The sequence below is a fragment of the Durotheca rogersii genome (genome assembly GCF_024521655.1).
Source record: "Durotheca rogersii strain YMJ 92031201 chromosome Unknown GGS23scaffold_5, whole genome shotgun sequence".
In the NCBI taxonomy this organism is placed as follows: Eukaryota; Fungi; Ascomycota; class Sordariomycetes; order Xylariales; family Xylariaceae; genus Durotheca; species Durotheca rogersii.
In genome coordinates this window covers 1,834,219-1,862,192 of record NW_026251236.1, presented here as the reverse complement: position 1 = coordinate 1,862,192, position 27,974 = coordinate 1,834,219, and the positions used below count along the sequence as shown (strand labels likewise).

General features: G+C 52.8%; 7 protein-coding genes across 7 annotated transcripts; 4 read left to right on the top strand and 3 right to left on the bottom strand.

The window, feature by feature from the left end:
* Positions 1-2,188: 2,188 nt before the first annotated feature.
* GGS23DRAFT_427162 (uncharacterized protein) lies at positions 2,189-3,431 on the top strand. Its single transcript, XM_051513818.1, has one exon. It carries the CDS (start codon positions 2,362-2,364, stop codon positions 3,052-3,054), a length of 693 nt encoding a protein of 230 aa, XP_051374157.1. The 5' UTR covers positions 2,189-2,361; the 3' UTR covers positions 3,055-3,431.
* Positions 3,432-8,443: 5,012 nt separating this feature from the next.
* Positions 8,444-11,412, bottom strand: GGS23DRAFT_559246 (RWD domain-containing protein). The gene is made up of 4 exons (XM_051515808.1): positions 10,316-11,412; positions 9,486-10,219; positions 8,543-9,274; positions 8,444-8,473 (listed from the first exon to the last, which is right to left on the bottom strand). Exons 1-3 carry the CDS (start codon positions 10,887-10,889, stop codon positions 8,552-8,554), a joined length of 2,031 nt encoding a protein of 676 aa, XP_051374156.1. The 5' UTR covers positions 10,890-11,412; the 3' UTR covers positions 8,444-8,473; positions 8,543-8,551.
* Positions 11,413-17,711: 6,299 nt separating this feature from the next.
* Positions 17,712-19,719, top strand: GGS23DRAFT_559244 (PAP2-domain-containing protein). The gene is made up of 2 exons (XM_051515807.1): positions 17,712-18,212; positions 18,311-19,719. Exons 1-2 carry the CDS (start codon positions 18,156-18,158, stop codon positions 19,016-19,018), a joined length of 765 nt encoding a protein of 254 aa, XP_051374155.1. The 5' UTR covers positions 17,712-18,155; the 3' UTR covers positions 19,019-19,719.
* Positions 19,720-20,976: 1,257 nt separating this feature from the next.
* On the bottom strand, positions 20,977-24,304 carry GGS23DRAFT_618491 (uncharacterized protein; the record flags this gene model as incomplete). The annotated part of the gene is made up of 3 exons (XM_051520941.1): positions 20,977-23,076; positions 23,128-23,453; positions 23,513-24,304. The coding sequence occupies 3 exons, from the start codon at positions 24,302-24,304 to the stop codon at positions 21,216-21,218; spliced, it is 2,979 nt and encodes a 992-aa protein (XP_051374154.1). The 3' UTR covers positions 20,977-21,215.
* Positions 24,305-24,478: 174 nt separating this feature from the next.
* On the top strand, positions 24,479-24,972 carry GGS23DRAFT_594969 (uncharacterized protein; the record flags this gene model as incomplete). Its single annotated transcript, XM_051518240.1, has 2 exons — positions 24,479-24,610; positions 24,775-24,972. The coding sequence occupies 2 exons, from the start codon at positions 24,479-24,481 to the stop codon at positions 24,970-24,972; spliced, it is 330 nt and encodes a 109-aa protein (XP_051374153.1).
* A 261-nt stretch (positions 24,973-25,233) lies between these two features.
* GGS23DRAFT_594968 (HAD-like protein) lies at positions 25,234-26,265 on the bottom strand (the record flags this gene model as incomplete). The annotated part of the gene is made up of 1 exon (XM_051518239.1): positions 25,234-26,265. One exon carries the CDS (start codon positions 26,263-26,265, stop codon positions 25,234-25,236), a length of 1,032 nt encoding a protein of 343 aa, XP_051374152.1.
* Positions 26,266-26,734: 469 nt separating this feature from the next.
* Positions 26,735-27,932, top strand: GGS23DRAFT_594967 (uncharacterized protein; the record flags this gene model as incomplete). The annotated part of the gene is made up of 2 exons (XM_051518238.1): positions 26,735-26,899; positions 26,982-27,932. The coding sequence occupies 2 exons, from the start codon at positions 26,735-26,737 to the stop codon at positions 27,930-27,932; spliced, it is 1,116 nt and encodes a 371-aa protein (XP_051374151.1).
* Positions 27,933-27,974: the final 42 nt, after the last annotated feature.

Sequence of the window (27,974 nt, the reverse complement as noted above, 5' to 3'; positions counted from 1 at the left end):
AGGTACGTGCTAGGTAGGGTACACGTTGTATACTATATGTACGGCAGGCTTAAGTGCGTTACGGCGAATCCCCAAGGTCCTGACCGTATCTAAGGTACCTGTATAGGTATGTACCTCTAGGTAGGTAGATGACCTGACGAACGAACATCCTCCGGTACCGCCAGGAAATAAGGAGGTACCGGTACCTACCTAAGTACCTCTACCTCTATCTGCCTTAGGGTGCCCACACACCTAACGGTATCCAATCAGACAACGTATTTCCGCTTCTCTCGCCGACCCGCAACCGTTACCGAAAGGAGAAATGCGCGTTGAGGGTCTTGTCTCGGGAATCCTTAAAATAACTGTGCTATGCGTTAAAGCAGACGCGGCCCACGGAGCTAGTCCTATAATCGGTACGAGGTTGCGGGTACTATGAGTATCTGTCCCCTAGACCCCGGGCAGAGGTAGGTACCTATGTACCTAGATATGTGCATATCTGCGGTACATACATATACATACACGTATATGAGTACTGAGTATACATTGCACACATAATACTAAATGTAGGCAGATAGCCAGAGAGGTAGGTAGGTAGGCCGGTCTTCAGGAAGCATGATCACCACCATCACCATCACCATCACCACAACCACCACCATCAACCACCACCATGACCCCATCCCCCCCCCCCCCCCTTTACCTCCCCTCCCTCCGTCCACCCATGCCCCGTCCGCCGCTATCCATGTCGGTGTGAATGGGCACAGTCGCTCGAAGCGGCAGCACGGTCATCTTTTCTGTCAGTATCGCCGGTCTTGCTCCTATCGATCGTGCTAAGGCACCTGCCCCGTTAGGAGCTTAAAAAGCCATGACAGGCCCAACCCTGATTGCAATCGCATTACCCCGCAAAATGTTGCCCGCCGTATCCGAACTTGCCCATAGTCTGTTTTTACTCGAGATTGCATACGGCCACAGAGAGATGAGCCAGATGGCCGACCGGGGGACTTGAGAGGCGCGCTTATAGAGCAAATCCCCCGGGGTACTTTTGTCGACAATTCCTCCCCGATACGCACCCGAGTCGAGGAATTGGCCTTCCGCCGAGAAATGATCAGCAGCATATCAAGACCGTTCCCGGGGAGAAGCAATAGAAACCCAGAAAGAAAAAAAAAGGAAAAAAAGGAAAGAAAGAAGAAGAAAAAAAAAGAGAGAGAGAAGACTATCCCCACTCCTTCTCCCCTCCCCTTTTTGGCTTCAGAGGTCACGTTCCCTCCTCCTCCTCTTTTTCTCTCTCCTTTCTCCCGTCTCTCTCATTCCTGAAATACCTACCTGCCTATAACAACAGCAGCAGCAGCAGCAGCATGCGAATCCATGAGGGGAGGGTCCAGGCTGCCGAGACCTGACGAGGCTATATCGACATGTCCGTTATGCAGCACACATTTTAGCCTAGAAAAAGACCGCCCCGAGGCTCGAGTTTAGCCCGTCCAATCCCCACCGCGGGCGCCCGCCCTCCTAAATTGCAGCTGGGCCCTGAACCTCGCGTCCGCGTTGCCAGCTCGAGCTTGCTTTGTCGTCACCTATACCAATCTACGCTTCCTTTATGGTCGTCGGTTGCTACCGCTGACCCCGGTGCTCTCCCCCCTCTTCCCTCTTCTCTCGTCCGCATCCTCTCCTCCTCCTCGCCGGCTCCAATCCCTTTCCGTTCGCGGAAACCCGATGCAACCGACCCTCCTGCAGAAAACGGACAGTTGGCCCTCATATCCATTCCTATTTCGGACGTCTGCCGTTGCCGTTTGGGAGGCGACAGGACAAGCAGGAGAGGCGAGGGACGAGATGGGTTGAGGAGGCCAACTCCCCCATACAATTATATTGCATGGTTATGTATACAACGTTGTATATATCACCGTGTGCACCCAGACCCCCTCGTCCACCTATCACCAGCGATATCGTCCCCCCGTCTGCGCCGTCCGTCAAATTACCATGTCTTATACCGGGCAGAGTTAGTGTCGCCGTGGCGGGCGCCAAGAGAAGACCCTTCACGTCCATTCGAATCTAGTTGTCCGAAAAGAGCTTGCTCAACTCACGGTAACGTCGACTAAAATCAAATTTCGAGAGAGTGATCATGCAGGTCGCGACATGTGGCATTCCAGGATGTTCCTGTCTGCGTTCATTTAAAAAGAGGGTATTTTAAGACCAGCACCGGAATTAATATGGACTGATCAAATTCTACTTACCACGCATGCCTACATATACCTACAACCCACCTATATGTCAATGCCGCCGCCTATACTATACCTAACGCTTATACTACAGGAGAGAGAGGGAGAGGGAGAGGGAGAGACAGTCTTTCCCCGGTGACAACATGCCTGCGTACGTACATAGGTAAGTCAGATGCCTGTCAACTCTATCGGTGGAGCCAAAAGGAGGCCCGGCCCTCTTTGGAACAATGAAATGATGGACCAGGCCGAGGAACAATCACGGCACGCATGCGTAGCCTTGCCGCATCACTTTCCTCTTATCAATGCAATACATATATTTACCCACATACCACATGCTTACACAGACCTATACTTAAGCGGCCCCACGGTTCCTTACTGTACCGGGCGGGATGCAAAAGGGGGGAGGGGGGGGGGGCAAGGGGGGGACTCCACGAGGAGGACGAGAAGAGAGATGCGTAGGAATATGAAAAGAAAAGAAAAAGAAAAGAAGAATCCAGGGGGGCGACAGGGCGAATCAGAACCGGCACAACTCGCCGCTGGAATAATTGCACCAATTGGCAACCAATGGGAAACACGAGGGCGACTGGCGATATTCAGATCTCTTTCCCATCCAGTCGTTGCATCCCATCCCGTCTCGTCTTCCTACTCCTCCTCCCCCTCCTTCTACTCCTCTTCCTGCTGCTGCTGCCGGACGTACATACATATATACAGACGCGCATACGGTAGGCTCACGCACACACACGCACACACGCACACACGCACACACGCACACACGTACATGTCTATCTGCCTGCTTACCCTGCCTACACGCACATGCGTATATGCGTCCATACATACATACGTTCATCCCTCCCTCTGTCACTAGACCGAACCCCCCTTCCCCCCCTCCCCCCGGTAGCACGCAGATTCGGCCGGCCTGCCTAGATGTAGGCATGTATGTATCTGTGCATATATGTACATGTGCTCACGAGTCATTCGGGAGCTGGGTTGTGGCGTTAGGGAATAAGAGGAAATCCTGGTTCGCCGGACATAGCTACTCACACACACGCGCGTACGTGCGGTGCGTGACCCCGTACGGCGCCACGCCGTGGCGAATGACGAAAGGAGACAACCCGTCTCCCCTCCGCCCGCGCGCCCTTCCGAGAGCAGAGGCCCACAGCGGTCACGTACGTACGCACGCCTCAGCGCGGGCGCGCCATGCCTACCTACAAGGCAGACAGGCAGGCAGACGGGCGGATAGACAGTCACGCACACCCGCACACACGCACGCACGTTATAGGAGGGGGATATGGGAGGAACGCATGCAATGTGTATGTATGTATGAGCACGACGGCACGCACATACGTACATACAACATACATGCCTACACACATATACATACATATACATACCTACATGACATAGGTATGGAGGCACGTCTGTACGTATACGTAGGTATGCAGGTAAGCCAGCTACTCTAATGGCAGGGTAAGAAACGAGCTCCAACCCAGAGGCCGAACGCTACATACAGATCGTCGCGGGCGCATATATACCTAGGCATATACCCACACCTACGCGCACGCCTCTGCGAGCACATACGTATACACACAGGCAGCCGGATACCGTAGGTAGAGGTAGGTAGGTAGGTAGATAGTTGCCTCTGATGGCCTGCCAACCAACGAACCAACCAACTAATCAATCAACCAACTAACCTTAGGTATCCAATCCCGGACCCCGAGTGGGACATGGCTGCGGAATTACATATATATATATATATATATATGTGCGTATATGTATGTGTGGATATACACGCGTACATGACTCCCGAATTTTCTAGGAAAGCAGAAGAAGAAAAAGAGAGAAAAAAAAGGGAGATCTCGGACCAGGGTCCCCTATAGGCTGGCGTGGCTACCTGTGTACGTACACATCTTGCGCGCGTCCGCAAGGCGAGCCCGTTGTAGGTAGCCGAGCCGGACAGGCTGGGCGTCGAGCGGGAGACGAGGGGGTGGAGAGAGAGAGAGAAGGGGGGGGGGGGGGATTGAGGCGAAATGAGAACGAGAAGACGGGAAACCCCCCCGAGATAAAAAGGAAATGAAATAAGAGAGAAAACAAGCAGGCTCGGTTCTCGGTCTGCCGTCGTGTTCGGATGGAAGCCGACGGGACAGCCAGACCGGGGGGTTGAGAGGAGGGAGAAAGCTTTTTCCCTCCCCCCCCCTCTCCCCCCCCTTCCCTGGGAGGAAGCCGAGGCGAGGCACGACTCTTAACGGCGAAGCGCATTGCTTAACGAGGAACGCAATACAATCGCGGTCTATAATAGCCACAGCGATATAATCTAGGTATATGTGCGTATATATAGGCGTAGGCGGACTACCGACCTACGGATATAGGTATATGCCCGACTACACCTTGGGTTATACATATACACATTTTCATACATAGGTATATCCTGTACCACCTCCCGACGCCGCAACCAACAAATACCGAGCCAGGGCCCGCGTGACCTAATACACGGCGCACCGGACAGGCAGGCAGGCAGGCAGGCAGATAGATAGATAGCCGTTGCATTATACCTACCTCCCTCCCACCCGCCGGCCGCAACCGCAGAGCACAACACGCAAGCGCGTATCAGGGTGCGCGCGGCCGCGCGGCGCAGCGCTGTAGCCGTAGGCGCGGGAGCTAGTACCGACGAGGAGGTTTTAAGGGCGGGGGGGGGTCCAGGGAGAAGAGGGAAAAATGACCAAGAGGAAGGATGGTTTAGCTAGAGCCCCCCCCCCTCCTCTGCCCCCTCCCCCCCGGGGGGGTTCCCAAACCCCTGCGTGATCCTTCGGCTACCGCGGCGTCTCTCAGAGGCCTGGTCCTGCCTATCCACGGCTAGCCCCAGCGGCGCTGCCTAGGTGGTTCGGCGGCCGGGAGTTGCTGCTAAGGCCAGGAGCAGCAGGTAAGGTCGCCGACCGCGAAGACGCTTAAACTAACCCGTGCCGCGCGCCCCCTAATCTACCTAGGTCGGAGGTGTGCGATGTCGTGGGGGAGAGGCAGGTAGGAGGCGGGAGGCGGGAGGCGGGAATTCCGGCGGGGAGGTAGGTAGGCGCTAGATATAGGTATAGACAGACAGGCAGACAGACAGAGGCGGACAGACAGAGGCGGACAGACAGAGGCGGACAGACAGAGGCAGACAGACAGACAGACCATATTGCATCTCTCTCTGTCTCCTCTTCTTCCTCACCCCACTCCCACTCCCACTCTCCCTCGGGACTCTAGCTATAGCGTTTCGGCCGCGATCGGCGCACCTTCTCGCCAAGGCACCTGCTGGGCGGCAGCCACCTACCTATCTATCGTAACCTGCCCGGGCTCGGGTTTCCTCGCCTCTCGCGCAGCGGTTCTGGCGTCGCGTCTGGTTCTCTCTCTCTCTCTCTCTCTCTTCTCGACCGGGCATATATATGTAGGTAGGTAGGTATGTAAGGCATAGGTGGTCAGACGGGGAGCTAGGCCGCGCAGCGCGGTTCTGTGCTGTGCTACCATAAGCGCGGGTGAACTCTCCCTCCCTCCCTCCCTCCCTCTCTCTCTCTATCGCCCCTTTTCATTCTTTCTCGGTATGACCTGGAGTCCTCGCCCTTTTTTTTCTTTCTGTTTTGGGCGCGTGGTGGTAGCGACGCCGATGACGGTGCCACGACCGCTGGGCGCGAGCAGTGAAAAAAAAAAAAAAAAAAGAGGAAGAAGCAGAAGAGATCAGCACGATCGGCCGAACGACCGACCGAACCGGCCACCCTACAGTATAAGCTACAGGCGGGCCTCGCGCCGACGGGGATCTCACGTCGGCGCAAAAGCAACAAAGCAGGCAGGCTGGCAAGCGAGCAGGCAAGCAGTCAGGCAGGTAGGCAGGCAGGAAACCTGCTACCGCCAGCCCGCGCCGCGCCGCCGCGCCCGGCGTCGCTACGAGCGCGCCCACGATTCGCTCACGGCAAGTGGGAGAGGGGGGGGGGGGGGGGAGGGGGAGGGACACGAGGGAGAGAGCAGGCACAGAACACGGCACGGCACGGTACGGCACGGTGAGGCCAGGACAAGTCAGGATATGGCAGACCGGAGCAGGAACAGGGTGCAGCAGGGCAAGAAGACGAGGCAAGGCAACTGAGACATGGCGGACGAGGAGGGGGGGGGGGAAGGGAAGAAGAAGAAAAGAAGCAGAAAGAGGCAACGATGGCCGACCGGCCGACCGGCGGCTAGGCGGTGGTAGCAAGTTGAGATAGGTAAGTAGGCAGGGCAGGGGGGGAGGGGGGGGGGGGGAGGGTGGGCACAAAAGAGACAGAGAGAAAGAGAGAGAGGTCTGCCAGCGTGTGTAAGTCCGTTCGGCGAGGCGGTGCCGGCGGTCGACCAGAAACGGGGGGCGAGTCAGTGAAAAAGAAGGAGAAGAAGGAGGAAAAGAGGCAAATCCTGCAACCTGGCGTTACCGTCGGTGCTACCTCGACCGTATCGGATGGCACCACGGCGTGCGGGCGAGCACACACAAGCACACACACACACACACACACGAGTACGTACGCACTCGCACACACAGAGCAGCAACGCGCTACCCTGCCTACCTGCCTACCTACCTGCCACGGCACACCTTGTTGTGCTTTAGGTGCTTTACCGTGGCAGTCGAGTTGCTCTGTCTCCCCTCCTCGTCCCCTCTCTATCTCTCTCCCTCCGAGTTAGTTTGCCCCGTTACGTGGTGGTGGTGGTGGTGGTGGTGGTGGTGGTGGTGGTTAGTTGCCGACTGCCTATCTAGTTAGTTAGCTTAGGTAGCTAGACAGGTTCGTGGCTATAGCCCGTCGGTATACCTGTCTGTGGGTATTTGTAGGCTTATAGGCTTGTAGGCAGGCAGAGCAATAGCATCGTTCCCGAGTTTTCTACTTTTTTTCATTCTTTTTATTCTTGTCCAGTCTCATCCCGTCGTCCTCGAATCCCTCCATTCCTCTCCTCCCCCCCCCCTCCCCCAAATATCCATCTACCCGTTGGCACACACACGCATCTACATACGGTAGGTACATTCACGTTCGATACATATACCTATTTCGAAGGGGACTTGGCTCGTTTATTCTTAGTGCGATCTTCCTTCTCCCTCTCTCTTCTTTTTGTTACCTGTCTCTTCTCGAGATCCCGGTGCTCCCTCGCTCCCCCCCAACCCCCCCCCTTGCCCTTCCGCGCTGCAGGATACGTAACTCAGATGTGTGTACGTATAGGGGGCCAGCCGCGTGCGCCTCCATGGATGGGGATGTAGGTAGGTTAGGGAGTTCGGGAGGTAGGTAGGTAGTTTGACTACATGCCTACCTCCTCTACCTACCTGTCAACAAGTACAGTACATCAGTTCGCCCCCCCGCACACCATCGCGTACGTATAGTATACACGTACGCCCTACGCACAGTGGGTGAAGACGTGAGTTGCCCAGCCCCGGCGGCGGCGGCGGCGGCGGCGGCGCTTCCCCCCCCCCCCTCCCTTTACTCTTTCTATCTCTTCCCCCCTCCCCTCCCCTCCCCCCCTTTCCCTTTACCTCTCTCGACGAGCAAAGGAGGGAGGGGTTAGTTTATTAAAGATAAAGCAGCAGAACGGGGTCGCGGCGATAGCAGCAGCAGCAGCAGCAGGAGCTGGAACGGCAGCAGGGAGAGCAGGCAGGCAGGCAGATAGACCGAAACGACGAGCGAGTTAAAAATAATAGTAATCACCACCGTCTCACCATCTCCCAGCGTCACATCACAGGCCGGAGGGATCTACCTATCTCAGCAAGAGCCCGCTGTAACTTCACCACGAGCTCGCGATTCGTCGTGGTGCCCCAGCCCGGCTCTGCGAGGCGAGGAAGGCGAAGAAGGAGGGAGTGGGTGGAGGGAGGCAGGGACGCAGGGAAGAGGAGAACGAGGACGAGAAGATGAGATTGGTCAGCCGGTCGGCCGGTTGGCTGGCTGGTCACTTTGCTCTCTCTCTCTCTCTCTCGCTCACTTATCCTTCCCTCCCCCCCCCCCCTTTTTTTTCCCAACCCCCCCCCCCCGTGATAGCTGCCGAGAAATCGCTGGGAGGGTCGCAGCATCGTGCCCTCATTCGCTACCAGCCAACGGCGGCTTCTGGTCGGGCTGCTTTCGGGAGTTCAATAAACTCGATGAGCTATTGCGGCCGCCCAGCTCGAATGAGAGGAGTAGAGAAGCGTTCCCGCGCGCGTCCGCTGCTTACCGTCTTGGGAAATATCATGCCTACTATGCCTACCGCTTAGAGAGAGGCACAGAGGGAGAGAGAGAGAGAGAGAGGCAGGCAGACGGAGAAAGAGTGTGCGTGAACGTGTGCGTGAATATGTGTATGTGTGTATGTATGCGTGTGGGTGTGTGTAACTAATTTGCACCTATCACGAGACTCGCGACCTAATCGTCCTCACTATCCCACTCGACGAGATCCTCCTGATCGTTGAGTGCTAATTGCACGAATTGGCGGATCCACGCTTCCTGCCTCGCATCTAGTTGACCGTCGCCTCCGAGTGCCTCGCCACCCCCCATCCTGTCCTGGACGTTGCGACCGTTGTTGTTCAACGGCTGGTTCTGCTGCGGTTGCTGTTCCCCCTGCGGTCGATTCCGGTTGTTTTGCCGGTTTACTCCTTGACCTCTGCCTCCCCTATTTCCTCGACCCCTTCGCTGACCCGCGTTGACAGCGTGAGCGGCCTCTCTACGGGGACCTGGGACGCCGCCGGCTGGACGAGCAGCTGGTGGCGCTGGAGGGTTTACCGCTCTCGCTTGGGCCGGCGGTGCGTTGCCCTCGATCCGGAGCACGAGAGGCCCTTCGCGCTCGACGGCGACTCTCTCGCCAGGCTGTATTCTTGGGGGTCGGGGTTGACGAGGTCTTACCTGCGGTCGTTGATGACGTGCGTCTGCCGGCACCACTTCCGGGTCAGCCTCGTCAGACTCGTCCCCCGAGTCTTCTACAAGGTCGCCAGCTGGTCCAAGACGCTGTTGAGCGGCATTAGCGCCCAAAACGCCCCCCCCTCCTTCGAATCCGTTCCCGACATCGATACCGTCTCCTCCCTCCAGCTCCCAGAGCCTCATGAAACAGCCGTTAACCTCACCCGAAGGTTGAACGTTGAAGTGCCGATACTGTGTCATATCTGGGTCAGTTGCTGCCGTCAGGCGAAGGGGTGGCTGAGAGGGAACGGGCACCAAGGGGGAACAGTGATAGTCTGGGTGCTGTTGGGCGAGCCGCACATCTTCCCCGAGCCCGAGGTCCCCGCGTACGTGCCCTACGGAGATAGGTTCCGCTCTCGAACATAGTTTTGAAGCATCAAGGGGTCATCTGAAGCGTACTCACCGGGTTTGAGGGGTCGAGCCAGGCGGAGCAGAGGTAGCAGAAGTGCGTCTGGCATCTGAAACACCTCATATGGTTGCAGCCGTGCGTCTTCTGACACGGAGCAGCGCACGTCGGGCACGGCGTCGTGTGCATCCTCATGTAATCGAGTGATGCTTTCTCCTCTTCCGTAATCTCGTCCTTGCGTTCCTTCGGTATGCAGTACTTGAATTCGCCGTGCCACGACTGTCCGCATCGAATACAGAAGGCGAAGCCGCAGTCGTCGCAGATGGCAAGCAGATCCTGGCTCGAGGAATTGCTCTTCGCTTTGTCGTTATTTTCCTCCGCGTCGTCTTCCGTGTTGGACTCCTCGTCGGACGCCTCGACGAACTCGAGCTCCTTGGGTTTCTTGTGTTTCTTCGACCGGGCCGCGCCCTGGCACCAGGAGCGAGGGCAGTAAACCGTGTTCTTGTCTGACTCGAGCTCGGTCTTGTACTTGAGCATGACATAGCGTTTGACCGTATCTTGTTCTAGGGGGATCTGCAGCAATTCACTCGGGCTGATGTGCGTCTTCGCTTTCTTCTTGACAGAACCTCTTACGGCGTCTTCCCGCCTCTTGGCGCATTTTGGCTCTAGACACTGGACGGAAGCGACGTCGCCTTCCGCAATAGCGTTGTTATAGAAGTCCTGTAGACACTTGACGCAGAAGACATGACCACAGTCGAGCATCCTATGGCACACGCGCCCCTTTTTAGGGTCTGATATGCCGTGTTAGCTGTTCTCTCTCTCTCTCTCTCTCTCTCGCTCCTGACTCCCGCCTCTCTTGCGGCGAGTGTGGCTAATGCGTAGCTTACCTAGGCATATACCACATCCGAAAGTTTCCTTCTCGAAAGCGGCTTGCTTGGCTTTGATATCGTAGTCGAGGATGGCCAGCTTGTGCTCGGGGCTGACTTCCAAGCACCCCTGGGCGTCGACCAGGCCAAAGACGTCCCCGATCGACTGCTGTAGATTATCGATGTACGTGAAGATGACCTGGTCGCGGCCAAACTCTTCCCACAGGGTCTCCACGTCGCCCTCAAGCTTGCGCAAGGTGCGGCCCGACAGCCACGGAGGCGAAGTGGAGAGGGACACCTTGGGCGGTTTCTTCTGGGGATATCCATCCGGTAGGGTTATGCGAACCTGTAGCGAGGGCAAATTGGACAAGGCGTGCGAGTCTACCGCCGGCTCGACTGGGGCCTGCTGTGAGCGCGCCGGCTCGACCGGAGGTGCGCCGTCGGCGGTGGCTGGGAAGAGTACGGTGACGGGCTTGGCCAGGCTCACGGGGAGCTCGACAGAGACGGTGTGAGGGTCGTGGTCGTCGACCTGCAACTCGGGGTATATGGCGTTTATGGTGGATATTTCAACCTCGCGAATGTCTTCCTCTGCCATCTTGCGGTGGCGGTTTGCATAAAGGTATATCTACCTGGGTATCTTGTAGTGGGACGAGGTATTCGTGCGCATTGCTGTGTGGTGGATGGCCCGGGTTCCCTCGACGCTTGGCGACCTGGCAAGCTGGATGACTACTGCTACCGCCGCATCTTCTGTACGTTCCGTGGTCTGAGTCCCCAGGGCGTCTGTTCGGACGCGCTGTTCGTTTTGTCTCCTGCGGCCTTCCCTCGTTCTGGCTGCAGTCGGAGCTTGAGTAGCCCGGTGGTGTTTTCTGCTTGGAGCTCCGAAGAGCACTGGAGAGTATGTTTCCTGAGGTTTACCTATGCTGGTGTCGCGATCCGTCTGTACTAGAGGGCGCCGACTTGGGTATGAAGAGATGGGTAACAAGGTCAGAGGGCGAGATCGAAGCGGATCATAAGGTGCTCATGTCTGGCGATCAGGACTTCGGTGTATATGGCATCCACAAAATCAGGAATGATGAGTCCAGGCGAAACTCCAATCCCACGAGAAGCAGTGGGGTACCGTCCACCAGAAAGGTACCTGGCCGTGGTAAGACGGGAGGTACCGCCTTACTGACCTAGGTTGGCGAGTGTACTAATCAAAGTACCATTGGGGTATTGTGCTATGGTGGGCGGTACAGTGGTACCTGACCTTCTCCTGTTTCCTCGATCGGGACATCCTGTGATTGAAGCGCGTTGATACAGGTACCTCTTAATTGCCGAAAGCACCTAGTATCTACACAAGTTTTACCCCCCCCCCCCCTCTTTTATATCGTTCTATGTATCTACCCTAGTATTTAAGACTGATTTGGTTGTAAAGAAGCTACCTAAGTAGGTACACATTTTATTTCTTATAGACGCGCAAGCACGCAATCGGTTACGTACAGCCACAGGGTAAGCCCTGCCCTAACGAGGGTTAATCGGGATATAAAAGGCACGTAAAACGGCTTTAAAAGGCTACGTAAATAATTATAATTTAATTAATTATTTATCCGTTCCTTAGATAGCTATATAATAGTACCTTATACGTTTCGTAAGCTTATTATTACGCTATTTTATTATTATCTAACTACTTACGCTACGGAAGTAATTAAGTAACGAAAGCTCCGATAAACGAGCGGCTTAGGATAACCGTATAACTACGATTAACGGTAGAGAGAGGTTATCGATAAGCTAAACGATTAAATCGCGAGGATAACTACGAAGATAGCTACGAGATTATAAGATAAGGCGGCCGAGGAAGGAACCGAATAGGAAACTACGTAGGATATCGCGTTAAAGAACCTCCGTAAGAAGATACGTAAGAAGCTATAAAAGGACTTACGTAAAACGACCGAATATATTAACTAGCGTATAAATACCGTAGAGTATTTCCTTAGGGAAATAATAACTAAGCTAAAAATAATAAGCGAATAACGATAAAGAAGCTATCGCTAATCCTAATAAGACGTCGCCGACTTAATAAAAAAAGGCGACTTTACCGACGCTAACGAAGGTAAGAATAAACCTTATATTAAAAACCTAAAGATTCCGAGAAAATTAAATAAGTCGGCTATAAAGACTTAACGAGTCTACGGTAAGGATTACCGTAGAAACCGCAAGGATAGCCGTTATTATCGTACCTCGCGTTTAACCCGGCGTAAAAGCTACCGCCGCCGGGGCCGTAGCCTAAGTAACCTATTAGGAAGCTTTTCTGATAGTAATTCCGATTACGGTAAACGACGTAGCCGGAAGATAAGGAATAGGAGTAAGGGTATCGCGTTTAAAAAAAACGGTAGGATTAATTAAAAGAAGTTCGTCTTTAATCCCGATAAGGACGCCTATCTTAAGGGAATTTCGAATTAAAGCTTATATCGGGATATACTTATGCTCTTTATAAAGGAGATAGGATATAGAAAAGAAATAAAACTCGACGAGTAAAACGAGATATCCCTAGCGAGAGTAATCGCCGGAACTTACCGGGGTTAACCCTTATAGTTAATAACGAACGTACGTTTAGGTACGAGGATATTAAAGATATTCGATTAAACCTATGCCTTTATAGGAAAGGCTCGTTAGTAGGAACTATAGGAATAACTTATTAAAATAAAATACGACGGTAAGGACCCGGTAGAGTTTACGTTTAAGTAGTAACTAGCCGTTCGCTAGTATATAAATACCGGCTTCGTAATCGGCGAAGAATAATAAATTACGATATTCCTTAGCTATATATAAGATAAAATAGCTAACTAGGTTAAGATCGTAAATACTATAATTAAAACGAAACCTATAGACCTATTAAACGTACTTAATAACTTCCGCGGAAAGTTTTATAATAAGATTAATAAGTATAAGGGTAATAAAAGTAACGGCGGTAATAATAACTAAGCTAATAACGCTTAAGGCAAGGAAAAGGATAAGAAGAAAAAGCCCTCGTAAAACTAATAAAGAAAGCCCCTTTACTTTAATTATAAGGAATATAAGTATAAGGCTAAGGACTACCCGAAACTACTAAAGGAATAAAAGGGTAAGAATAACGGCGGCGGTAATAATAACGGCGATAGCGCCTCCGGCGGATTAAGGGGCGGTTCGAAATAACCGTCGACGTAATATATTACGTACGTACCGTATACGCTACCTTAATTCGGTTATTACGATAACGAAAGCGGGATATATCGAACGAAGATAAATACGGTAGAGCTTTTTAAATTAATAAGCGCTTATAACGAACTACGCCGTAAGAAAGACCTTAAATAAAAGCCTATCCCTATTAACCCCGGTAATAACCTAACTATAGCTAACCCGCCAGAGGACGAGCGGCCCGTAAAGCCTTTAAGAATTAACTACGGAATAAGGGCTAATGCCTATAAGAATTACCTATTCTTCGATATAAGAACTAACGTTTACGTTATAAACGATTTAAAAGATCTAGACCCGAGAACGGTAATAACGTTACTACCGGGTTACGTTATTAATACGGAAGGAAGCCTTATAAACGTTACGAAGATAGGTAAGGCTACTTATTACCTTACCGGCGACGACGAAGGATATAACCGAACGTAGTTAAATTATACGTTATTTATTAACTCCTTCTTAATTAAGATCTTCTCGGGAGAGTTATTTTATCGTAGCGGAGGCTAGCTAAATAAAAATAACATTATAAACCCTAACGGGACCGTCCTAACGACCCTAAACCCTAAGAAACGAGGTTTCTTATTATAAGAATATAAGAAAGAGGAGCCGAAACTCCTTTCCTTTAAACGGTACTAAGGGGACGCGTTAGGATATTAACTCGGTAAGCTTAGCGAGATATTATAAGCGATATTAATATAGCTAGACGATAATACCATAAAGTAATTAATACTATAGTATCGCCGCCTTTATTACCTTAATACGGAAAGACTTATATAAACCATTAAAAGGTTAATAAGGATCGACCTAGATTTAGTACTTATAAAAACGGTACCTTATTACGCGTATAATCGGGTAAAGATTACTAGGATACCCTCGAAGGACCCTTAAGAACGTACCTAAATTCCTAAGGAAATTATTTAATGCGACCTCGGAAAGTTATAGCCTCTATCGATCGAAAACTACCGTTATTTTATACTAATCGTAAACGACGATAGCCGAAATAAAGAGTTTATTTAGTATAAGTTTAAAGAAAAGGCTTAATAAGTATTAATAACTTACCTTACCCGAGTCTATTAGTTATTCGAGGCATTACCGAACGCCCCGGATAAGAGCTAACGACGGATGAAAATATTACGCCTTAACGGCGGCTAAAAGTTCGGTATAAACGCTATCGAATAATTCTATAATAAAAAAGGCATTACGTTAAATACCTTTACGCTAAATAACTAGTATTAAAACGGCGTAACGGAAAGAAGCATACGCTTCTTATAGGACGATATTAAAGTAGTCTACGTTTAAATAAAGATCCCTACTTACTTTTAGGACTACGTCCTCGTAGTAACGGCGTATACGATTAATAGGACTAGCGTTTCGTCCGTAAAGGAACTTACGCTATACGAGAGATTTATAAACGGCATAAAGCTAGGAAAGAATTATAAACCTAATAACGCGTATTTACGTATCGTCGGTAGCCGTTACGTAGCCTATATCGATAAAAGTTATCGGGTAATTTCCGAGAAAATGGAACTACGTAAAGCCCGCGCCGTTCTTATGGGTTACGAAGGGAAGTATAACTACCTAGTTTAACTCGTAAAAGAAGGTCGTTTCTTAAAGACGCCTTACGTTATTTTTTACGAAGAACTAAGAGATTCCGAAGGAGCCCTAGACCTAAAGAACGTCGTTAGGTTCCTACCTAAGTACGTTTAGAAACGGCTACGGTATCGGAAGAAAATCGCGGCGACTAACGTTCGTAATAAGGATAATAATATCGTTAACGAAGACGTTATAAACGAAGATAAGGGTAGAATACGCCCCCGGAGAAGGCGCCCGAAGAAGAAACTACCCTAGATTTATATACTAAAGGTACTACTTAAGTTAAATAAAGTACGCTCCGCCTTAGCGCTAGGTAGCTCGTAAGAGGGCAAGTTAGAGGAAGCATTTAAAAGCGAATAAAATACGCCTAAAATCGCGCCCCGAAAGGAGCTATATTATATTAATACGCTTACTACCGTACCGTAGGAATAAAGCCATAGGTAAATGGTATTAATAACGGCAGGCCTATTTAGGATAAACGAAAACGAACCGCTCTTTAAGGAGGTAATAAAAGAATTAAAGCGTAATCTTTAGACCTAAGCCGTTTTTAAGGAAATCCGAAAGAACCTAAAACGTAATACGTTTAAGTTTATATAGCCGAGCGAAGTAATTAACGGCTATTTTATCGACGCTAAATAGGTTTTAAAGAAGAAGTTCCTATCTAACGGAAATCTCGATAAGTTAAAGGTACGGATCTACGCCCGAGGATTTATATAAAGAAAAGGCATCGATTATAACGAAACTAAAGCGATAACGGCGAGGGTAACATCGTAAAAAATGTTAATAGCGTTAGCCGTTATTTATTAGTAATATATCCTTTAGATCGACTTTATTACCGCCTACCTTAACGGAAAGCTAAACGAAAGAATCTTTATAAAATAATTCCTTATATTAAAGAAGTATTTCGAGGCCTATAAAAAAGAGAAATAAACCTATAATTACGATAAATCGAAGATTATCGAGCTAATTAACTTATTATATAACCTAAAATAAGCTAAAGCCGCGTAATAATAACGTATAAGAAGTATTTTAAAGAAATACGACTACGTTTTATTAACCTTAAACGACGTTATTTATATAAGACCCGGAATAAGAAACGTAATCGTTTCGTATATAAACGATTTCTTATTATTCGGACCTAAAGAGGAACGACTCTATAAGCTCGCGAATATAATTAAAAAAAAGGTTAAGGTAATTAACCTAGGAAACGTTAATTAATTTCTCGGGGTCCGAATAAAACGATCGTTTCCTACGGAGAACGTCCGGCTCGATTAATAATAATATACGGAAAAGGCTTTAAAGGAGCTTAATTACGGCGATACGAAGCCATATCCGTTACCGTATAACCCGAAGAATCGGGACGCGGTCGTACCGAAAGAGGCTAACGATAAAGCCGACCTACGAGAGGTTTAAAAGTATACCTCGTTAATAAGAAAAGCGAACTTTCCGGTATATATTACAAGGCCTAATATTAATTACGTAGCCTCGACTTAGGCGCGTTTTATAAATAACCTCTTATAGGAGTATTAAACGGGAATTAAACGCGTAATACGATATCTTAAGGGAACGGTAAGCCGAGGGATCCGGTATCGGTAATTAAACGAGAATTACCCTTATAAAGAATATAACGAAATAAGTCTTTACGGTTACGTAAACTTAAACTACGTAGAAAATATCTCTATAACTAAGTTAATAAGTAGTTACGTATTCTTTATAATAAAAGCCCCGATCGTATGAATATCGAAGCTTTAGTCGGTAGTCGCGCGAAGCTTAAAAGAGGCTAAATATATAGCCTTATCGACGGCGGTAATAAATGCCGCGTAAATACGTAATTTCCTTACGAAATTAGGCGTAATATCCGTAGGCCTTATTACCCTACGATACGATAGTACGACGGCGAATACGTAGGTAAAGGAAACCGCGATAAATAAATAAAAGCGGTATATCCGAAAGAATTATTATTACGTAAAGTAAGAGGTAAAAGAGGGATACGTTAAGCTAAGATACGTACTATTAACTAAAAACGCGGCTAATAAGCTTACGAAACCCTTAGAGGTAAAGAAATACTAAAGATTTATTAAGTTACTATATCTAGAGGACCCGTAATAACCTTAAACGAAATAAGCATATAGATAAAGAAATAAAGGAAAACACTACGGAATTAAAGCCTTACGCTATTTAAGAGCCTAACGATAGCCTTACCTAGGCTAAGAAGGCGTATAAACGCGTAAGTACGTAATCGGTTACGTATAGCTATAAGGTAAGCCCTACCCTAGCGAGGGCTAATCGGGATATAAAAGGCACGTAAAACGGCTCCAAAAGGCCACGTAAATAACTATAATTCAATCAACTGTTTACCCGTTCCTTAGATGGCCACATTTCTATCGTTTGACGCCGCAACAGCCACAGCGCCTGCGTACCTGTAGGTACCAAGCACAGATGTAGTGGTACTGTAGGTCTGCGCAATTGCCTGCGACCCTATAACGTAACCGCCACGCGTAATAAATCCGGGGTCGGTAGCATCCGTATTGGTAAGCTGACAGCTGGCAGACACCCAGTCCACGCCTTTACAACACCTGGCTGCCACTCTCGACGACGGTGAATAATGACATCGACTCCCCGCCCCAAAAGACCCAATTCTATTTCTTCGAGCTCGAGCAGCTCTCGACGCCAAGCCGAGCCTCGCTTTTCCCCCATCTCTGTCCTTTTCCCTTCGTCCCTCTGCCTCCCTCTCCCTCCCACAGCAGCAGCAGCGTGGTGGCGGAAACGAACCGCGTCGGTCTGTATAGTTGATAGTAGAGCGTCGGAAGAAAAAGGCTTGGCTGACTTCATACCATTGCATGCTCGCGTTCTCTCCCTATATGTTGCGCGCTTCTCCTCCCCCCCCGTCTCCTATTCTTCGGCCGAGGTCTGGATATATATCCAATCCAATCTATATCGCGAGCTTGCTTTCTTTCCGTAAAGAGTGATATGCATTACTTCTACTACTAGCGGTGTCGAAGTCTCTCTCCACCCCCTCCAAAACACCGAAAACAGAACAAGCTCGACCTCTTCTCCCGCCATGTCCGACGACAACATGGCGCCGCTGGCGTCCCTCTCTCTCACCCACGTCCACTATGTAAGCCGCGAACCTCCCACAGCCGTCTGCCTCGCAATTGTCGCCCGCCAGCCGCTAACCAGACTACCGCTTCCCCTCTCCCTCCCCCCCTCGCGTAGGACCCCACGGACCCGCTCTCCTATCTCTGCGCCTGGCTCGCCCTGGTTCCCCAGGGGCTCTGCGTCGCGTACGCGACGTTGATCTGGTCGACGCGCGAGGTCGAGATCGCCCTGCTCTTCGCCGGCCAGCTCGCCTGCGAGGCGCTCAACTTCGGCCTCAAGCGGCTCATCAAGGAGGAGCGCCCGCGGCGCATGAACGGCAAGGGCTACGGCATGCCCAGCAGCCACGCCCAGTTCGTCGCCTACTTCGCCGTCTCCCTCGCCCTCTTCCTGCTCGTGCGCCACCGCCCCCCGCACCCCGGCGTCCGCCGCCGCAACCACACCCCGATGGGCCTCCCCGAGCGCCTCTTCTGGAGCGCCGTCGTCCTCACCGCCGCCGCCGCCGTCGCCTGGAGCCGCGTCTACCTCAACTACCACACCGGGCGCCAGGTCCTCGTCGGCGCCGCCGCCGGCACCGTCAGCGCCCTCGGCTGGTTCCTCGTCACCGCGCTCGTCCGCCGCTCCGGCTGGCTCGTCTGGGCCCTCGACCTCCCGCTCGCCCGCTGGCTCCGCGTCCGCGACCTCGTCGTCGAGGAGGACTTGTGCCAGGCTGGCTGGGAGAAGTGGGACGACCGGGTCGCCGCGCGCAACGCCGCCGCCGGCGGTAAGAGAGCCGCGGACCTGCCTGTCCCGGACGGCGAGAGAAAGAAGAAGAAGAAGGCGAGATAACATCCGAGGGAGGGAGGGGGAGCGTCGCCGCTGAAGGAGGACAGAGATGCATGGTTCCAAAAATGACAGTTGTTTACATCTGAGTGGGCGGTTGTGGGTCAATAATGCATGTGCACCTTGAAACAATTGCCCTTGCGTATTCCTCTCCGTATCAACATGTCTTTTTTTAGAGAATTTGACACCTTGGCTAGTGTGGCAGCTCCCGACCCGATGTTTCGAGGTGTTATGGACTACTTGGACCATCCACATGATATCCTCCCCCCTTACGCATAAGAGCACCCCTCGACGGCAAAGGATCGAGGACGGAGGACGGTTGTCGAGAATTGGCCAGTCTAGACCTAGGCTTTGCCAAAGTTACTCCGGGAGTGACCCCCTAAAAGCATTGCTAGCCTTCTCTTGGGGCCACTGGTTTCTGTGGGCAGATGTCTTGTATATGTGAGCACTGCTGACCTATGTTATATATACAATTACACAATGGCTTAGGTAGTACAAAGCTCTCTCTTCCTATGCCTAGTAGAAAAGGATATGAAGGGTAGAGGACATCAACATGTCAGTTGTCGGTTACTCGATCGGTTGATCCTTGCATTCCTCGTACAAAAAGCTCATGCATTCTATCCCCCTCCTCCTGGCCCTGGCAAATATATGAACGATCTGGGCTGTGAGGATCTAAGAACTGGCAGCTGGGAAGAGGAATGGGTACTATGGTGAGCCTGGCAGCTTCCTTCAGCTATAATACCCCATTATCATGCTACCCGGCCTCCAACTCCTCAAACCTCCTCTCAAGGTTAAACGAAACCTCGTTTTGAAACCAAATCATGGGACTCAAAAAGGAGGCCTCTTCGTCATAGCGCACGTATTGCGGCTTGCTGAAAAGTGTCTATATAGCGCACATACAGTGGAGGGCGAAATGGGCGTTGCTGGTTTTTTAAGTTAACTTTTTAAGGACCACAGGGTACACCTGTGGCTCATGTGGCTTCTAAAGATACGCTTGTGTCAATGAGGTATTTAGGGAGCAATACCTAACAAAGCCAGAGCTGGCCATTTGCCTACTAATTCGTATTGACTCTTCTAAAGGTGCCTTGGCCCACTTACACTTGTCCGAGTCCTGCCCAGTGAACTCCGAATCGGTATCTCCTGCTGTCGAGATTTATATTCAGGAGAAGGTTTGTTAACTGACAGAGAGGGGGGGGTACGATAAACCAACAAGAATTGCGGTGAAAGACTATTTATCAGCCAATGTAAACGGCACATCCCTCTAGGTCTGTCAAAGCCTGGAGAGATCCGGCCAGCGAAAACCCTCAAGATACTAGGCACTTATCCACCCGACTTGGATTCTCTATACGGCCTCGTTTGAAAGGAGAGCCGGGCCATTAAGACAGCTGTCACACAGTGTAGCATTGGTGATAACGAAATGATAACTGAAGAGGACAGACATTTGCTTATTCTTGCCTACTGCAATTTGCGGAGATTTTCCATTAGCCAGCTTTGGATAATTCCTAAGTTCTGTTACAATAGACGGCTTAATATGTCTGCCGTATTTGGATCTATTGAGCCGCCTAAGTACTGGTAAATGAAACGCAAGCCTAAGTTTAAGAACAAAACCAGGTGCATAATCAACACGCTAGTTTTCATTTATTCTGAAGTCTGTTACATCATATTACGCAAAGAAATGGCAATAATATTCCAGCATAGAGATATGAGTTTTATATGAACGATCTACTGAGGAACTGGTTACTGATATCTCGCTTATTTGAACTATTATCGGTTACTAGAAGCCATAGCTCAGGAGAAAATCGAGAAAGCACTATTTAATCTGAGGCTCGAAGTAATTAATTTCGATAATGCGTTGACGCAACGAAGTTTAGATTGCGTGTAGAGAACGGAGAGACGATAATGGTAGTAAGGTACACCTACAAAACAAGGCAAGAAAGGCGACTATGGCGCGATAGTATGTATGGTTTTCAAGAGGAAGTGGAAAGAGCATAAAATTAACAGAGAATTATACTATGAGCTACAAAAGTCATGCTGTTATTATTACCAGGTTTTAAGTTTACAGTACCTAGGCAAGCAATGATCATTGATGCGACTCGATCTGAGATATAACACTGTTATGTGGGAGGGGGGGAAGAGACAAAGCGGTCTCTGCGGTCAAGTTAACATCCCAAGGTCATGAATCGCCCGATTTGCAAGAGAGCATTCAACCCTCCCTCAAGCGCCAGTTAGACAACTCCAAGGCGAGCCAGGAAGCCCGGATCTGGTAAATCTCTGTGTCATGCCACTTCTCCATTCCCCAGTTGAACCCGTCTTCTTTTGGCACCGTCTTGAACCGTAAACGAAAGTTGTGAAAGTGGCTGACATCAAAGTAGGTCAGTGCGGTGAACATAGCAGGGGTGCGCAGGAACGGGCTCGCAAATGAGACATGACCGCTCCATGTAGCGGACTCGCTTTTCCCTATCATTTCACCTATGAGCCAGCCCGGCTTGTCGACATCGATAGCAATCCAAGTCGCACTGGCCCAGTACAGCACCGAGCTGCCCCATGTGTCGATGTGCATGTCAAAGCTGTCCGTCTTCACATTGGCCACCCAGCAGTGGATGCGCCAGTTGTCGTTGATGTCCCAGCCGCTCAGACCGACGTATACAATAGGAGGCTTGTTGAAGGGACGTGGGAACAGGACCGTCTCGTAGATGTTTCCCTTGGTCCCAGGGGTGCCGTAGTCATTGCTGTCAAACTGGCCACACTGCACGCCTGGCTCGGCCTGGTCTAGCATCAGCCACGACACGCGGGCGTTGTATAGCATTGTGTCGGACCATGAGTTGACGTGCAGCGTGAACTGTTGCTCGGTCACGTCACTGAAGAAAGCCTTAATCCGGATGGCCCAGTTATTGGGTGACGAGTTGCCCATGTCCACCATGTTGAGACCCACCGCCACCTGAGGCATTGTAGGTTGGGGGGCGCCGAACGAAAGCAAGGCCGAGTTCTGGCTGGCAGCCGAGACCAGTGCCGGGTTGTTTGTGGTTTCGTAAGCACCAATAGACGATGTCCCCATGGCAATGTTGAGGCTAGTGGAAAAGCCGGCGTTGCCTGGCCGCTCTAGCAGCCATGATGTCTGTTCAACGGTCCAGGCGATGCCGTACCAGACAGATTCGGACCCGGACCACTGGCGGATCCCGATCTGGTACGTCTCGCCCGGAACGGCGTTGAAGTCGACGACCTCGTGGCTGTTGTCGAAGGACGCCGAACAGGCAGCCGTGTTCCTGTTACTGTCCCAAACGAGCAAGTCCAGGTCCGTGGTCAACTGGGACGACGTCACCTGGTCGTCCTTTGTCGTCACCACGCTATCCCACGCGAGCGCCACCTTAGCCCGGAGGCGGTCGAACGGCGACACGGGACTCCCTGGCGCGCGCAGGTAGTAGTGAAGCGTGGAAAGTTTGTCCTGGCTCCCGGTGTCTGAGTCTTGGAGACTATTGGCATCCCAACCCCTGGATGCGGATCCGTCCCGAGTCACCCGTTTGAGTGCGATTCGGTGCGAGACCTCGGCGTCCACGGCGCCCGCCCCGACCTTGCTGTCCTTACGCGCGGAGCCCACGTCGGCCCACCACGTCGAGTTTGCCAGTTGCCGGTTGCTGCCGGCTAGAAGCACGGCCCGGCACGCTTCGGGCCACTTTTTCAGACCAGGGTTGGCGCTCTGCAGGAGGACAACAACACCGGCGGTGGCGGGGGCGGCGAAGCTGGTGCCCGTCTTGGTGAGACCGACCGCCGCCACGGCAGTGCCGTTAGCGCAGAGCTCGGGAAGCTCGCGGTCCCCGTTCGGAGACGTTGGGTTTCGGTACACCGAGGACCCGTCAATAATAAAGGCCTCGTCGTCGTGGTTTCCGACGGAAAGCGTGTTGTAGCCCTTGTGGTTCACGAACTCATCGTGGGGCGGTCTGATGTTGTCGGCATCCCCGTACCAGAAATTGCCCGCGGCATGGACGATAGTGGGAAACGGCGACTTCAGAGCCATCCAGTCGTGAAGAAGGTCATCGGCCTGCAGGTCCCCATATTCCGCCTCCTCCCTGTAGTGGAAGCTCTAGCTGATGACGGTACAGCCTTTTTAGGCGGCCCACAAGATCGCCTTTTTGTCGCTGCTAGTAGCCGAGTATAGGTTGCAGTCGGGAGCGTGCCCGTGAGGGGCCCCAGATTTTGTATTCTTCACCACGGCGGACGTCAGTCTTGCGTGATCGCTGTCGCTCGGGTTCGACGTATATCGGTCCGTAAACGAGAGGTCGGTGGTATCTTTTGGGCCGTCCTCATAGACTGCCACCTTGACATTCTTGCTAGTCTCGCCTAATTGGTGGAAAAGATTTGAACGCGCAACCGCGATAGAGTCCCTCAAATCGGTGATGGGAGAATGACCGTCAAAAAATACCACGCCGACATGGTCTGCCTTGGCCTGCGCGTTGAATTGGCCAATTCGGACACGAGCCTCCACAAAAGGCGCAGCGTGCGGACGACCGACAGACCTTCCATAGTCAGCTCAGAAAGTTCGCCGCCCAGTCGTTGCAACGTTTGCACAATTGAATCTCGCATCGCGTGAATTTCGCCCAGGAGCCGTCTCTCCTCGTCAGGCATCTCCTCCTCATAGCCCCTTTTCTCGGAAGTGGCAATACATTTCGTAATGCGGGGCCACACGACAACGTCAACCACCTCTTCTGTCGGTTTACCCTGGATATGCCACCAGAGAGCCTTGTGAATGCGTCCAAACTTCTGGAATTGTCGTTGCTCGACGGCCGCCAGAAGCGCCTCGGCGTCGATCGGCCTTCCGTCTTCGCCCAAAGCAAAGTCGACGGGCATCCCGGTGTCGACTTCGACGGCCTTTATCTTCTCAACATAGGTAGTACCCGGTGGCTTAGGCTCGCCGGGAGCCAGCCTGGTGGCTGTTGTTTCCCCGATGGCTAGCATGACGGAATGGTCGATCCGAAGCCCATCGCTCGTCGCCTTTGGAGCTTGAGGCGCCTTGATGATCCGAGGTCGAACGAGCAAGCGAACAAATCGACCACCCGACGTGTCCAGCAATTCGCCGACGACAAGATCGTAACCGCCGGTATCAAGATCAGACGTTGGAACTTGGATTGACTTGCCCGTCACCTCTATGGGCAGATTGGCGGGCTGGCCGCCGCGAACGATGTTGATAACCGCCTGAGCTGATGACAGGTCGACATCACGGATGGCTTGTAGCGTGATGTCGGTGCCCTTCTTGATGATCTCGCCGGGGAGGAAGGAGAAAGTGACCGCGTCAGACATGGTGAGTTGAGTGTGTTTTATTTTGAACAATGGGACGAGGCGAAATGGTGTCAGAGGGTTATGCTGTCGCGTACCCTCGCTGGAACGCACCAACTTCTATGGCACCGTACCTGTATGTCTTACCCGCTACGGCCACAACTTAAGGTTAATACCCATCCGTAATTCATACCTACGATGAGCCGTATCGTCAACTTACATCTCAATCGGGACAGCTGCATTATACGGCACCGCATCTTCGCGCTCGATTCCTCGCACGAGACTTTACCTTACCACAAGCCGGGGCCCCAACTCTTATTAGAACATGAGGTGAGCGATTGCACATACCAGCACTGTTCATCAACTACCTCGTGGCATGATCCGCATCTTGGGGATGTGTCGTCTAGAGCGTCGCCGTCAGCTAGGGCTGGCCGCGAATGGCCTACTTCCTGAGCAAGGCTGCCTTAAACGCGGGCACCCGCATCCTCGCATAGAACAACCCGCACCTGTTGATCAACACCACCCTCGGCTCCCAGGCCGGCAAGCCGCCCCAAGGCCCCAGTAGCCTAAAGCGCACGGCGAGAGGATGCGGGACGACGCTGACCGGAAACCCCCTATTCTTAGATCAATGCACTACTGTGCCGATGCATCTGGCCTTTGGCGACATCGGCGATATTAGTGGCCGCTATTAGGCCAACGATTCCGTGGCTGACAAGGGCAAGGGCAAGGTACATCCGTGGTGATCTCGCCGGGTTTCGGACCTGCGAGTCCTACGTGTAAGGTAAGGGGGTCAGAGCAGCGCATATCATAGATCAAACATTGTCTGCAGTTTCTTTCTTCCCTTTTATCTTGTCTGCTTTATTTTTCCACGTCATCATCTCCTTCTTCCTCTTGTCTCGTCTCGCCCTCGTCCTCGTCGATACTTCTTGCCATTGCAGCAAGACTCCCTAGTCCTAAGTGGCTGGAGAGCCGAGCACCCAACCGGGGACGGGCGCGAAGGGCTGGCTATACATGAAGGCGCTGATGTCGGACTGGAAGGAGCATTCGTTAATGTAGTCGTGGACCTGGGGCAGGATGGTGTCGGGCGCGTTGTTATCGCCACCGTCGTCGTCGTTACCGGAGAACTCGGGGATGCAGATGAGGTTGTGTGGCTCAGAGCGCCCCTTCTCGAGCGAGTCGTCCACGAGCACGGTGTCACGCTGGCTCCAGCGGCCGCCGGTCGCGGCTTGCGGGTGGCTCTCCGCGACGGCTGGGTCGCCCCACAAAATGCTGAGCCGCTTGTAGCACTGGACGCGAGCGTTGTAGTCGAGCTCCGACAAGTTGAAGCGGTCGCGACCCCATACGGCGACGACGCGCTCGCGATACTCGGGCGTCATCAGCTGCTGGCACATCTGGGAGACGTTGGAGGGGCGCGCCGACGACCAGATGGCCACAGCGAAGGTATCGATGCAGTACGACAGGAACTCGCGCGCATATGGGCGCTTCACGAAGGCAGTGGGTTGTTTTCGGCGGTTCGGTCGGAACAGGAGCGTGCCGTTGAGATCGATAACTACGAGGATCTTGCGAGGGAGGGCGAGTCTAGCGGGCGGCAGTGATGCCTGTAGGAGGTATTCGGGCGTCGGGTCAGGTATACCGCCCGATGCTTCAGACGGCGGCACTCTCCGGATTCTTTTCTCTCTGGCGGGTTGGGAGCTTTTAGCGGTGCTAGGTTGGTTAGAATTCGAATTCGACCTGGCAGGGCTTTCCGGCTTGACGGGCGGCGAAGGGAGCTGGCTGGCCCCTGGGGGGTTCAAGACAGTGTCCGTCCCGGGATTGGCATTGCTGGCCAGGGTCGAGGTGGGTGGTGGATTTTGGGATGGCAGACCCCCAGTTGATGGATCTACTGGTGGTATCGAGGTCTGCAAAGCCTGTAGGTCCTGAGGCGATACGGGGCCGTTAGCAGCTGGGCCAGAATACGCCGGATAGCTCCAATCTCGAGCACTCATGACAGAGAACTTGTTGGTGTCAAGAGGCTGGGAGGTTATCTCAGCGGAGGAACAGAGGTGACGGCTTGGCGTGCGCAGTTTCGCAACACCTCGAAGTGCATTGCTCCGAAGAAGTACGCGCAACATTAAGAGGAATCGAGGGTAAGAGAGCGGAGGGAAGAAAGGTAGAGCGAGGAGAGGGGAAAGGAAGAGAGCGGGGGGATTTCTGTTTATTGATATTACTAGGAAATTCCCGAATCGGCAATTTTGTAATTCTTTTTTCTTCAACGTACTAGCAGTTGCGTTAAGAATCGGGATTAGGTACCTGACCGATAAGCACAATGCCAATCTTATCACCCTTATCAATGGGAAGTTCACTTATCGATACCTACCTGAAATTCCTATCTTATTTCTTCCGCCTTCTGCGCTGCTAGCAGCCAAGCAGTTCTTCTTTATCCCAGCACGCCGTGACCCTCCGGAGCCTGTAGATATGGAGCGAGCAACTGCCCGGAAGCGCAAGGCACAATTACCCAGCCTGCAGCGGCGGGTTCGGGCTAGAAAAGACGAGCCTGAGCTGGAATCCGACGGACCCCCCAGCCAAGAGTCCCAGGAAGAAGACAGCGACCAGGAAGGGGAGGCGGAACACAAGGTGGAGGTGAGTGCAAGCTAACCAACCATCACCCCGATATCTCTATCCACCTGTGTACCTCTCTCGCTGACGTCCTTTCTTCGTGCAGTACGATTCCTCGCCCGACGGTAGCGATCAAGAAGAAGAAGACGACAGCGGGCAAGACTCAGCAGACCCCTCCGCAGCAGCCGCAGCGGCATCCCAGATCTCCTTCGGCGCGCTGGCCAAAGCCCAGGCGTCGCTGGGTAGCGCGCGGCAGCGGCGGCGGCAGAGGAACGGCCAGCGCGGCGTCCCGCAACCAGACGAAGACGAAGCCTCGGGCGACGGATCCGGCAGCAGCGACAGCGACAGCGACAGCGACTCCTCCTCCTCCGGGGGCGCCGGCGCGCCGGCCTCGACGCAGCATCCCCGGGCCGCGAAGCCGCCGCCGCCGCACCGCGCCAACAAGCACGCGCCGGCGGAGCAGTCGAGCAAGCGGCAGGTGACGCGGCGGCGGGAGGTGGTCAGCGGCGGGGGGCGGCCGGCGGCGCGGGACCCGCGGTTCTCGGCGGCGGTGGCGGCGCGGCCGGCGGACGCGGCGAAGCAGGAGCGTGCGTACGCCTTCCTGGCCGAGTACGAGGCGTCGGAGGCGGCGCGGCTGCGGGGCGCGCTCGCCGAGCTCAAGGCGCGGCGGCAGCGGCGGCGGCGGCGCACTCGCGGCGACGACGACGCTAGCCACCACGCCGGCGCCGAGGAGGAGGAGGAGGAGCAGCTCAAGCGCGCGCTCGCGTCCATCGAGGGCCGCCGCCGCGCGCGCGAGGACCGCGAGCGCGAGCGCCGCCTCCTCGAGGACCACCGCCGCCGCGAGCGCGCCCTCGTCGCCGACGGCCGCAAGGCCCAGCCCTTCTACCTCAAGCGCGCCGAGCAGAAGCGCCGCCTCCTCGTCGACCGCTTCGAGGGCATGGGCGCGGGCCAGGTCGACCGCGCCATCGAGCGCAGGCGCAAGAAGATGGCGTCGCGGGAGCGCAGGGACCTGCCGCTGGCGAGGAGGAGGGGCGGGGAGGCGGAGGGGGCGGGATGAGTGAGAGAGAGAGAGAGAGAGAGAGAGAGAGAGAGAGAGAGA

Coding starts and splice junctions, on each gene's coding strand:
- GGS23DRAFT_427162 (XM_051513818.1), top strand. CDS start 2,362: ATGCCTGTCAACTCTATCGGTGGAGCCAAAAGGAGGCCCGGCCCTCTT.
- GGS23DRAFT_559246 (XM_051515808.1), bottom strand. CDS start 10,889: ATGGCAGAGGAAGACATTCGCGAGGTTGAAATATCCACCATAAACGCC. Junction 10,220..10,315: donor CGGATGTGGTATATGCCTAG/GTAAGCTACGCA, acceptor ACGGCATATCAG/ACCCTAAAAAGGGGCGCGTG. Junction 9,275..9,485: donor GGCTCGACCCCTCAAACCCG/GTGAGTACGCTT, acceptor GATATGACACAG/TATCGGCACTTCAACGTTCA.
- GGS23DRAFT_559244 (XM_051515807.1), top strand. CDS start 18,156: ATGTCCGACGACAACATGGCGCCGCTGGCGTCCCTCTCTCTCACCCAC. Junction 18,213..18,310: donor CTCTCACCCACGTCCACTAT/GTAAGCCGCGAA, acceptor CCCCTCGCGTAG/GACCCCACGGACCCGCTCTC.